This window comes from Stegodyphus dumicola, chromosome 10 (genome assembly GCF_044657685.1).
Source record: "Stegodyphus dumicola isolate Sdum_Otavi_A_Nest chromosome 10, ASM4465768v1".
NCBI lineage: Eukaryota > Metazoa > Arthropoda > Arachnida > Araneae > Eresidae > Stegodyphus > Stegodyphus dumicola.
In genome coordinates this window covers 74963750-74977294 of record NC_140777.1, presented here as the reverse complement: position 1 = coordinate 74977294, position 13545 = coordinate 74963750, and the positions used below count along the sequence as shown (strand labels likewise).

The window sequence follows — 13545 nt, the reverse complement described above, 5'->3', positions numbered from 1 at the left end:
CTGAGTACTGCTCACATTATTACCAAAGTCCCAGGTAGTAACCTTTATCGCCTCCAAAATGTCGCCGAACTACCAGTTACCATATTGTAAAGATCAACCGAAAAGTATTTTTACTTTTGTGAATTTGCATGGCAAACGGCAGTCAGATAATTTTAAATAGTTTTGGGATACTGTTAAGAAATTCTGTGTGCTACACACAGAAATTTCTAAATAAGGTAAGCCGATATTTCCTCTTTTTGCACTGTATAGATTAGATAACATGTATTTCCATTTTTATATTATTTCCTTGTTTTAGTTTGATTTAAAATGTAGTTTATTGAGATTATAACTTTATGTTGTAATAATATTTTATTGCATTATGTTTTGGATGCTATTTTACTTCGGAGGGCATTGCATGTAAACAGAAAACGCCAAAAAAATCACAAATTTTCATGAAGGGGTAATCTGAAATATATCCCCCCCCAAATAATATTCAAATCTCGTTTTCAGTGTGAAAATTGCACCATGTAATTTCAGAAAAAAATAATGTTAATCAAATATACGTTGGATTAAGAAAAGGCTAAAATATGAAAAATACTTTTAATATTTTTAACATAAAATGTTTACAATTTGCAAATAGAACTAAATATCATATTGAGTAATTGAAAAGCAGTCAAATTACCTTGTACTAAATTCATAAGGTTGATAGAACTTCAAAATAAATTCAAATCTTAGAATTACACAAACAATAAAGCATTACAAATGATGAGACACATACATTAATTTGTACATACAGTAGGTTTATAAACACAAAAGATCATTTCTATTAATAATATTAAAGCTTGTAATTTACATCAGTTTCAATACACATTGCAGTCCAATCAAAAAAAAAAAAAAAAGTTTAGAAGCTATTGAATACTATATGAGTGAGGCAGCCACCAGTCAAACATTTATAACATATTTGCACGCAATCAGAATCATTCACCTCTACTTCACTGATAAATGTATTGGTTAAATCCATAAGCCTATTGTCAACAACATTTTTTACCATAAACGTGCTGTTAGTAGCATTTGTTAAAACTTTTTTTTCACACTTATTGTTTACATTAAAATTATTGGCACATATATTTTGAGGAACTCCAGGAAAAATTGATGGAACTGCTTGAGGAATTAACTTTGGTCTGCAATGATCACTCACAAAGTCACCATTAGTCACAGATTTTTGCCAACGTGGTAGAATAAAACGTTTTTCAAAATGCTTTTCACAAATACGATCCTTCATCGTTAAACTACGACCTTTATATGGAACAGCAAGTTGCCATCTTTCGAATAACACAGGATCACGAGGTGCTTTGAAAAGCGATACTTTCTCTGTATTTAATTTCGCTCCCGTAGTACAGTTTAGTACGAAACACCGTCTCACCATGATGAAACAACTACTGATACCTGCTACTAGTACCTGATACCTACTACTAGTACCTGATGTTTCGTACAGTTCAATTTCAATTTGCAGATGGACACAAAATTTAAAGCTAGATTATATCATTGCTTAATTTAAACAAAGAAAACCTACTTACAGAACACATATTACAGAGAAAGTAACCGTAATAATAAATAACTTACTAAGTACTACCCTTAAATAAGGCGCGTAATGATTACTTCACTTCAAGTCAAATATAAGGTTGAGTAGAAATGTTGTCGGAAAATATAATACAAAAAAATGTCAAAAGAGTTTCGCTTTTTATTAAAATATAAATATCCGTGAGTGAAATATAAATGCGAATAAATTAGATTGCATTTTGATACATTGTGAAAACAAAGTGAATGCCAAAATTAATTTTTAATATATAATTATGTTCTGTGAAATATTTAACCAATAAGCAGTTCTCTTCTCACTCAACTCTAAAATACGTCGTCAGCTTAGTATATTTGTTTTTCGCGTTATGTGGTTATGAGTTTGGATGAGTAATTTGTAGTTTAACTGAAAGATTTCTTTACTGACTGAGTTAAACAGTTTTCAGTTTTATAAATATGAGATCGAGATTTATTAATTGTGTAGCATTATAGTAGACGTTAAACAGTATGCGACGCGGGCATATTAGTAAGTAAGCTACATAACTGCTGACGTATGTCATGCAATATGTTAAGTGGACATAATAACAATTTTATTGAGAATACATTCTTTTGGAATATTTGTTTCTTATAATTTATGAAAGATATATTAGTCAAAATATTTATATGTAAAATTGTTGCCCGATATTTATTTTAATTTAGAATTTCCTATGAGGATCTACTGGTAAATGACTATTTCTATGTCGTGACATTTGCACGATTACAGTATTACCATCTCTCATTCATTTCTATCGATAAATTACTTCCCATGATGTAATAAACTTTTCTTGTGTTCCATAGCTTCAGAAGATTTGAAGTTGAGTATCAAAAATGTGTTTCTTTGTGGAGACTTTTATTCTGTTTGTTGGAGAGTTTTATAAGTGTTGTCTCATTGATTTAAGATTAATTATTTGTCTTCTTGATTTATTTAGATATGAATATTTTTCAGATGAATCGTATGCTGAATATGACAGAAATTCGGTAGAAGAAGAAAACGAATATTTGGTAGATGGCCTGAAAACGAAAATCACTGCTTTGAAGTCGGTAAGCAAGCGTATTTATCATGTTTTTAAGGTACTATCTTTGAAAACACTCATGAATTGAAAGTAAATGTAAACATTGACAAAAATTGCTATAACATTTCAAAGGTGGCGATTTTTGTGTTAAAAATCGCCGCTGCACAGAGCCAAAATAACAAGTCAAAGAATTGCATAAACTCGGTATCCATGTATACAGTGACCAATTTTCATGTAAACAAAAATCAGAGAATTGCACTTCTTTTTTCCATGTACTCATCAATCTATTTTTTCTTAGAAAGTCAAAGGATCACCCAAATCTACACTAGAGCCAAACAAAAAATATATAATCTCAATAAATTACATTTTAAATCAAACAATGAACTAACAAAAAAAAAAAAAAAAAAAAAAAAAAAGGATATTCATCTTATACCATCTAAGCACTACATAAAGAAAATATCCACTTACCTTATTTAGAAATTTCCATGCTTACCACTCTCTTTCTATACCACCAAACACCCACCTTAATACCGGCAGCCATTTTATGATACACAATACACGACATACTTCCTAACTCGCATCCAACAAGTATTTTCTTGTCGGTCAAATTCTACGCAATCACGCAACCAATCACATCATTATAGGATTTCCATAACATTCAACTACTCAGGTTACCGTAAGTGAAACAACAACTTGGTGATAAATGAAACAACAACTTCACGATAATCCAAGGGACATCCTTAAATATACCTTAACCAGTTTAGTTTATTTGTCACTCTTCTAACGCGAATGGGCTGGCTGCATGGGCGTTTTCGTGGTTTTATCTATGTGTAACATGTATACGAGCCAGTTTCCCTTAAAAAGTCCTCCATGAAGGCATCCCTCCCTTTAGGCAGATAGCCCTCATGTGCTTTGCAATAATTGAATAATCCAATCCACTCCTCTAAATTTGTGTAGCAATAAAACAAGTGTTCCCTTTCCCCCAGGCAATCATTTGCTTGAAATTTCTCACACTTCCATCCAACTGTGAAGGTTGCTTTTAATGCTTATTTGTGACTTCAGTATCAACATTACTTTACCTCATGGGAATTTAGATGGGAACCATGATGGATGCGTCTTGAAACTACTCATCATTATGGAATTTCACTATCTGTTGCTATTTTTCATTTGACTTTTCATCATACTTCTATATCATCTTTGAAATTTTTGAAAAATGTTTAAATATTAAATATCGGGTATCCGAAAAAGTTCAGGCCATAGTTTTCAGTTAGTAATAACAGTAATTTTGTGCACCCTTCGACATGGTCTTTCGACACTAACAGGCTCACTTCAGAATTGTACTTCCTACAGACATGACTGATGTGCCGTACAGCTCTGAACTGACACTCTGTTGATGGGCATGTTAACATCTGAAGTCATCCTGACACTTCCTGTTTGAAATCGCTTTTCACTTCAGGAACTTTTTTGGATACCTGATAGCTTAAATTTTGCTGTGCTATTAATTGTTAGAAAATTATGTGTTACCCTGGGTTAGGCATTCTTAAATGAACACTAGTTCAATCGACAGTCTATTATTGTTTTGTCTGATTTTTCTCATTCTCTTTTTTGAAAAGTAAAGTTACAAGTAGTAGTCTTCACAAAGAAATTGTAGCAGATTACTTACATTAATATTTGTTTCCGAACAAAAGTAAACATAATTACCAAGATTTATTCATAGAAACTTTTAGTGCAATTTAAGACTGTTTGCCTTTAGGATAATATGTCTCTAACAGTTTTCACATCATTGTCTTTTCAAAGAATTGCCCATTTTCAGGGACACATAATTCTAAGGAAAAACAGAAATCTTTCTATATTAATACACATGCTTTTAAAAATTTTTTAATAAGAATTAGTTTCATTGCTTTTAATAATATTTACATTATTCTGTTATGCTAAATTTCCTTTACATATGCTTTATATTGTTTTTCCTCCCGTCTGATAACTTGAATATGTACTGAATATTATATTTACCTAGCTAATTTTTACTTACATATGCTTAATATCATGTTGGGTTTTCCATGTTAACTTTAATTTATGTGTACTAAATATAATGTGTAGCCAGCTAATTTGTGTTTACATAGGGTAAGCTTTTTCTCCTACATTTAATGTGAATACACTAAATCTCATGTTTTCCAGTCTAAATTTGATTTATATATGCTTAAGTGAAAAAAAAAAAAAAAAAAAAAAAAAAAACCTTTCTGCTTTAACGTTTGCTTAACAGTGTGCTGCCCAAACCATTGTTGAGCTTGACAAGTAAGAAATGCCTTGTTGTCAACAGGTTCTGTGTAGTAGTAAACTCTTTAATTTTAATGTTATGGATTTGGTTCTTTGGTACAACTCTAATATACGCCCTAATTCCACCAAATGTGGCGATATGTGTTCTGCGCTGGTTTTTGGCACGATTGCGTGTTCTATGGCAACCCTGTTGACGTTGAAAAATCTTTCGCTGGAGCTCGTTGATTCGCCTCTGTGTCTGAGAAGATGGGAGGGAAAGATAAAATGGTAGTTGTTGAATTGAAGTTCGGCAAAAGGAAATATCATTGTGGCTATCCTGTTGAGGGGTAGTGGGCATTTGGAAGTGTGGAAAGAGGGTCTGGGAGATTATTTTTAATGGCAGTGCATGATAGAAGTAGGGATTTGTGATTTTATTTATTTGTGAACCATAGTATAAATTTTTTGGATAGTGTGTCTGGCTGTCATGTAAATACGATAGTGATTACGTGGCAGCATGTTAAAGGCGGTATGAAATTTATATTTCTGCTATTCGAAAACGCATTAATTCATGGTAAGTGCATTTTATTTTATCCTTGTTCTTATTTTGTAGAATGTTATGTTCATTGGTTCTTTAGTATGAATTTCTGTCGTTATTGTTTTTTTTTTTTTTTTTTTAAATTATTTGAAATTTATTTTAGTTTATTTTGTTGTTTAGTGTCTAGACTGTGCAATTCGTAGATGTTTTTTAAAGTTGAAACAGAATGTTGTGTACATGTTATTATTTGAAATTTATTGTTGTTATGTTATTTTATTAAAGCGAGGAGTTCGTAGATCGTAGATTCCTTCCTTGCCTAAATTGTGCAATTCGTAGAATTTTTTTAAAATTTAAACAGGATGCTGTGTACATGGTATTCTTTGAAATTTATTGTTGTTATGTTAATTTATTAAAGCGAGGTGTGCGTAGTTTGTAGATTCGTTCGTTGCCTAGATTGTGCCATTCGTAGATGTTTTTTTAAGTTAAAACATGTCGCTGTGTACATGGATTCTCGTCAAATATTTTTGGTTAGAAACTTTACGTTTTTGCTATCTAAATTTTTTGTTTTTGTTTCGGATTTTTAGCTAAATTGTATGTTGAAAACGTAGTTTTTGGAGACATTTTAGGCTAAAAGTTCGAAATGTAGACAAAAAATTTAGATAGTAACATGGCAGCGTGAAGTTTCTCGCCAAAAATATTTGCCGCGAAATTTGGCGACTTGAGGGCGCATATCAGAGTAGTTCTGGTTCTTTATTTAAAAATATTTAGGTTGGAGGGTTTTTTTTTTTTTTTTTTTTAATTAGCAGTTCATATGTAGAAATTTACTGACTGGCATAGTATTTCTAAAATAAAGATATTAAGGCTAAGTTAGACAATTTTCTGTAAAATGAAAGATGGGGGCTTAATTAAATAATAATATATTAATTCAGCTATTCTAAGTGCAGATGTATGGAAGGGGTATCAAAATATGTTTTGTGAGATTTTGAGCGACCAGTTGTTAAACTGGTCTCTGTAGGCATAAAGGTATTATGAAATATTACCAGTGATAATTAAAGAAAAAAATTGAATCATATAGTAGACAAAAATAAATAAAGGCAGGAAACAAACTAAATATGTTTTTGATTACCATAAGAACCTTCAAAGAAAACTATTTCCTTACCTGAAAAGACTTTTAGATTTAAAAAAAAAAGGGGGGGTGGAATTTATCTATGTACTGCAGATCAGTGGTCTTAAACTGGTGGCCTCTGATACAATTTTATGCAGCCTGCAAATGCTTTTCAATTATGTATTTGTTGCAAATAGGTTATTACAGAAATTTGAAGATTTCATTTAGATCTGAGTAAATATTTTCTTTTAAAAGCTAATATAAATAATGCAGGAAAAAATCTTTAATTTGAGCTAATTAATTTATAGTGTGATATAAATTTTATTCAAAAATTTGAAGATACAAATTGGATTAATTTTTATTAGTTTTTTTTCAAAACATAAGTATGCTTAGTTATGAATTTTTTAGTAAAGTCGTATTGTCACCTATATGGTGTTCAAGGCTCTTGCCAGTGGCAAACGTAATCATTGTAAAATTCACATGCTTGTTATGACAAGGTTAGACAAATCCATCCTTGAACATAGCAGTTCTGGACAAAGGGTTCTAGACTACATTTGAAAAAATAATGTTAGTCTTAAAATTTAATACTTAGCTGTCATTATATTTGGATTACAAAATGAAACTAACAAAAATGCTTTACTGGTACCAAATTTAAGATTTCAGATAGAAAATAAATATACAATCTTAATTTCTTTTAATTTATAATTATTTATGTATGTTCTAAAATAAATATGTAGGGAACATAATTATAAATTAAATATTTTTTGATAAAAGATTTTCTTTTTGCTAAAAAAACTGAAAAAAAAAAAAAAAGTATTTCTGGCCCATTGGCTGTTTTTAGATTGGACTTTTGATCTGCCTGCAATTTGAATTTAAGAGTTCAGCTGTACAACGATTATAAAGTACTTATGCAACCACATTGACACAGTTTGGCAATTTTTTACAAATAGAATAGTAATAGTTACTTATCGAGTGCAAGTTGGCGGTTTACACAAGAGTTCTTTAAGAAAATTCCCAAACTATCGATATTTATTGTAAGTTTGTAAGTTGGCAGACTTTATCAGCATATGAAAAGAAAACATACTTTAGTAATTTAAAATACAAAATTTAATTATTAAATAAGTATAACATGATACATTAAACATTTCAATTTTATCTCCAAATCTTTCAGTATTTTTTTTTCACTATTTTTCTCCCTAAGTGCACAGCAATCTGTTTATGCTTTAAAAAATAAATAAATAAATAAATAAAATTAAAAAAAAAAATCAAATTCCAGTAACATCGGCTATCTACCAGAGGCATCACCTCATTGTTCCATATAGAGATTTGGCATCAAAATTCTGTGTTTGAAGAAATTTTACTGCATTTTCTTCCATTGCTGGCAAATTCTACTAAATTTCCTTGTTGCGTTGCTTGATCATTAATTGCTCCTTTTCCTGCTCACTTCCTAAGAATGGCATCAGTTTTGGGAGCTCTTGCTGCTATTGCTGCTTACTTAAATTTACCAGTGAAATTTGTAACTGAATGAGTTTAATCACTAATGGCAAATATCACATCCATCCTCCTACCTTATATTTATTTATTAATATGTCGATAAAATAGAAAATAACTATTTATTAATGTATATAGTACATAAATAAAAATAATAACTCAGCTTGTCATTAATTTTTTTCCAATTCATTTTAATTTCATTTCAAATTCAAACTGTCCCACGAAAACTCGATTTGGAGTCGACCTGTTTTTAGCGACTCCAGCTCCAACTCCACAGCCCTGGTTGCCACAGTGTGGTACATTCTAAAAATTTGGTGACTTCTAGTATGATGATTGTGTTACCACTTAAGTACCAATTCTAAAATAGTGTCATGTTCCAGATAACATATAACTTCATTACTTTTTTGAAAACTGAATTGAAATTTGAGTTAGATTGTAGCAATAATAGCACAAACTTTGAGTATCAGTAATGAAGAAAGTAAGTTGATTGAGCTATTGCAGAAAATACATGAATACTTTGTTGAGTACTTAACATTGAGATTTCTGAGTACACATATTCATAATATGGAATGTACTATCTGCATAACAAACAATGTCAATTAAATTCATGAAATTGTTGGAGGAGCTGCATCCATATTTAGAAACTAAGTATCAATAATGCCTAAAAAATTGTATTTTTCAAAGTACATTAAAAAATAAGCTCATAAGCTAAACATTAAATAAAAAGGAAGATAAACTGCTTTCATTCATGAAAAAGCTTTTTTTTTGGGGGGGGGCTTCATAGTTGATATCTGTAAAGTAGGAAAAACTAATATTTCTTTCTGCATCAGACATCTGCAGTTTTTTTTTTAAATTAAAAAGGTAGACTAGATTAAATTAAAATCACTAAATAAAACCTGATTTGCAGGCAAATTGACTTAAAAGTAACATTTTATGTTATTTCTGTGTATTTTATAGTCCATTTTGGTACTTTCTGATTATCTGCACCCATATCCAACAAGTCGTCAGCTCATTGCTGATTAATTTGTTGCCAAACTGCTAATGCGCATGGCAACAGCCATTTAAAAACTTGTGGCACGTTAAGAAATCTGTAAAAGAGCAATGAATCGGTATCATAAAAAAAAAGCAAGAAACATTTGTAAAAAAAAAACTTACTTTTTCTGAAGAAATCCTTATGTAATTTTTTTCTGCACTCTTGTTCTTCCCATATACACAGCAATCTTTATATGCCTTAAAAACATTACGGAATCGTATAAATGTGGCATTGCACATGCTCTTGTTCTCATGTATACATTACTATCTGTTTTTGCTTGAAAGAAACATCAGAAAATTGCACAAACTACGCATCAGTGCACAAATTTTGATTCATGAAATTTGATCATTTACAAAGTATATCTTCATGGAATGTGGATTTTTTGCATTCTTAACTGTTAAGGAAAAAAACATATTTCTGAAGGTAACTGCTTGTCATTAGTCAAATCCACTATCTCATAACGATTTCTTACTTGAAAAAAAAAAAAAAAAATATTGCATTCACTGCAACAAAAACAAACACTTTGCCTTTGATGGTGGAAATCCTTGCTTATTTATTGCATGTGCCTGCACACTGGAGTTATTTCATAAATACATTTGGGGGGCATCATGACCAGCTTATTTTGCAGACATAGCATGGTACTTGTGAGTTCTTTTAAGAAGGGTGGTGATATTCGTATAAAGTACCAAAATTTTTGCCAATTTTTGAGAAAGCAATAATCCATGATATTATTGGTAATTTTACAGTCACCTAAAAGGAAAGAACAATCAATATAAGAGTCCTGCAGCTTTTATGGTAATTATACAGCAGATGTATAAACTACTGGAAGTTACAGAAGCCCTGCTTAGAAAGACCATCTATCCAATTTTGAAAAATCTAAGGCCTTTCTATTACCAACCTTTTGAGTGGACTTTTGACTTGACATTACTTTAAGTGTCTTAATGATGCAAAGACACTGAGCTATGAATTGAAGTTTGGGGACAATGTTATGGCAGGTAGCTGTCCTAATTTGTTTTAAAATTTCATTTTATATTTAATCTTACTCTATGTTGTCAAAAGCTTCACACTGAAGTAAAATGAAGTTAATAAATTTCCAGCTATCATAGTCATTTTTCAAAGATTAAATAATTTAGTGCTATGATTATTAATTTATTTGAAGCAAAAAGTCAAAGAGTTTGTTTGCATAATTAAAAATTGTATTAAAATATATACTTGTGTATATAATCTGATATGTGACTCTGTGCATGCAGTTTACTAAACTGTAAGTAATATCAATAATAATATTTAAGGTAGTATTTTTGTGAAATTTTAATGTATGAGTAAATATGATTTTTGATTTGTAGTTGTCCATTGATATTGGTCATGAAGTACGAAGTCAGAATCAAGTCCTTAGGGAAATGGTAAATATTTTTATCATTTATAACCAGAAAGTTTTTATGGCTGACTGATATGTTTACTTCTTTATTTTTTTAAACTTTTTAGGGTGAAAATGTCTATTAATAGAATACTGATTACTGTAGATACAACAGATGTTTATGTTAATTGAGCTTGCTTTGATTTTATCCATTAATTTTCCCTAAAAAATGGAAAAATTTAATATTTTATTTAAAGTATTAGGAAATGCTGTATCTTTTCTTATTTATGAATTAGCTGTGAATTTAACTTCTAGACAATAACAGTATTACAGATATGTATTTGTATTTATTCCTGTTATATCCAATTGCTTATTTACTGTTTGTATGATTCTTAACACATTTGCTGTTGATCACAATGGCACATGATGTAGTGATATCATGTACCTGATATCTAATAGCTAATCATATGCCAGTTCTTGATGAGGTAATTGTTACCATATTAGTCATTTCTGATGAAATTTGGTGGCAAATGTATTAAAATTACACACAGAATGCTTATGCTTCATGAAGAAAAGACTCTTTAAATCTTTAACATTATTTTATATTTACATAATAGCATGATTTGTCAGTTCTAGATGTTGAAAACAGAACAATATTGGTTGGTGATTTAAATGCCCATTCTACTACTTTGGATTATCGAGATTTAAATGGCACAGGTAGTGAAGACTTATTAAATTCCACCCCCTTTTGAATTAATTTTCAGTGAAGAAGGATCCGCATACATACGACTTCTTCTGATATTGTAGGTGTAACTGCTGATATAGGAAACTACACTAAAAGAACAGTAATTTGAACAAGTAAGTTAGAGGGATTTTGCATCAGGGCTTGACAAATCTCTTGCCAGAAGAATTTTAATTTTACTCGGTCGAGTCATTCATATAAGTTGGTTATCCTTTTCAACAAGTCTGTTATTGTATATGGAAAGGCTGCAATCCATATAAGAAGAGTTGGGTTATGCTGATGTTTCTGGAGCGAGGAACTTGGGAAGTTAACGGCAAGGAGAGATCACCTTTGAAATAAAGCTGAATTAGACAATGAAAGAGACAATCTGAACTTTTTACAAAAACCTTTGCTTGAGAATAAGCAGGTAGCTTTTTATAAACTTATTTCAAAGATTAATTGTAAAACAGACAGTCAGACACTAGAAGAACTTGAAGTCAGACAAGTACCTTGCAAGAATTCAAAATAAATACTCTCCCATCTGAGAAAGAACCCTTGTGCATTTTAACACCTAATGAATCTATTGCAAAGGCTGGACATGGTTTTTTTTTATCAAAACCAAAGAAAAACTGTTTATGTTCGTAAGATGGCTAAACATGCTAATATTCATATATTCACTCTTCTGCATTCTAAAAGAAATGAGTCTGTAAAACCTGGGCTGTTTTGTCTCCTCTTTTGCATTACATAATTTGGAAATTGCATTGAGAAATCTTAAAATTAGAAAAGCTTCAGGAGTGGACTTTCACAATGGCTACTGATAGGAATATTAATAATTCAATATAAATATATATCCGTTATAAATACTGTATATATACTATGGTTTTTAAAATTTACTGTTATTATTGGAAGTATAGAATATTAGATGAAAAGTATTTACTATTTCTTTAGTTTTGTCTTGAGCTACTTCAAGTGGAATGACTCTTTTATTAATAGCCGGGTAGTTGGGTTAGCTTAATGTAGTGTACATAACTGACCTAAAATCAGATTTGTCAGAAAGTGATATTTATTGTATTTCCATCTTGTCTGACTATTTAAGATCAAAATTTTGAAAAAAAAAAAAAAAAAAAAGCTTGTATTACAGTGACATTTAAATGTGTAATACTCTCCAATTTTAATATTTTAAAAATCGGGGGATTTTTTTAATGCATGGAGCTTTTTTCTGAGAAAGTAAGAAATCGCTTTTAACATTAAAACATATCTTTTTTTTTTTTTTTTTTTTTGAAGGGAAGGGAAGTGTAGCATAAAATTTAATCTTCAAATGTATCTTCAAACATGATACCTTTGAACTAGGTATTTTAATTTCATAACTGCAACATATTGAGCATTTATGGGGTAGTGCTACCATTTAGAATCAAGAGGAAACACCAGACACTTAAGGTTACAGCTTCTGATGTAGAAAAATCAGTATTTTTTAAGAGGTTAAAAAATTGACAAACTTCCAGTATATATTATATACCAGTGCCCTTTAAAGGGTTAAAATAAATTTGAAATTCCTTAATTTAAGGTTTTTTCTCCTTGTATTTCTGTACAAATTATATATATATATATATATATATGTATAGATTATATTATAGAAATGTAAGAAAGAAAAATGTAAGAGATAATTCAGGAGATAATAATTAAGTCAAAATAGGGTATTAACAGTCTTTCTGTATATATATATATATATATATATATTAAATTCAGAATCATTTTCAAATCTAATCAAGTAATTTCAATTGTTTTTCTTTCTCACCCTCTTTCTCTTATATATATATATGTATATAATAATTTGAAATAGGAATTAACATTTTGAATAATAGTAGTGATAAAAGTACAAGAAAATGATGAAAACATTTTAGTGGTGTATGCGTACTTGATTCACTGCATGTTTTATTTTTCCGTTTCAGGATGATGATTTTGATTCCACATCTGGTTTTCTATCTTCTACTATGGGCAGAGTGGTAAAGCTTGCTAAAGCTGGACATAATCGATATATTCTGTACCTGCTGCTGTTCTCTTTCTTTGTGTTTGGTGTTATATATGTGATACTGAAATTTCAATGATATTTTTGTTTATACAAATATTTCCAGTTGATGAATTCATATTTTAAATATACAATTCCACACCTTACAAAATGTTCAATAAAGATTTCTTTTTTTTAGAATTTCTATGTGTCATTAATTCTCTCCATTTCTCTACCAGAAGATATAGTTTATCTTATTTTTTAACTTAGTATTCTTTGTAAATAATATCTTAAGAATTCATATTTTGTACGTCAATATTTACTTTTTTTTTCACTTCAAGGGCATTGTGCTGTATAAACCATATATTCATACAGTAATTGCAAGTTCAAGGGGAGTATTTATGAAAAGGGTTTCATGTATTTTCTTTATAGAAAATCCGTG

General features: G+C 30.0%; 1 protein-coding gene across 1 annotated transcript; it reads left to right on the top strand.

Annotated features, from left to right (window-relative positions):
* Window positions 1-1887: 1887 nt before the first annotated feature.
* On the top strand, window positions 1888-13300 carry Bet1 (blocked early in transport 1). Its single transcript, XM_035355104.2, has 4 exons — window positions 1888-2080; window positions 2540-2634; window positions 10367-10423; window positions 13048-13300. Exons 1-4 carry the CDS (start codon window positions 2062-2064, stop codon window positions 13201-13203), a joined length of 327 nt encoding a protein of 108 aa, XP_035210995.1. The 5' UTR covers window positions 1888-2061; the 3' UTR covers window positions 13204-13300.
* Window positions 13301-13545: the final 245 nt, after the last annotated feature.

Coding starts and splice junctions, on each gene's coding strand:
- Bet1 (XM_035355104.2), top strand. Junction 2,635..10,366: donor AAATCACTGCTTTGAAGTCG/GTAAGCAAGCGT, acceptor TTTGATTTGTAG/TTGTCCATTGATATTGGTCA. Junction 10,424..13,047: donor ATCAAGTCCTTAGGGAAATG/GTAAATATTTTT, acceptor TTTCCGTTTCAG/GATGATGATTTTGATTCCAC.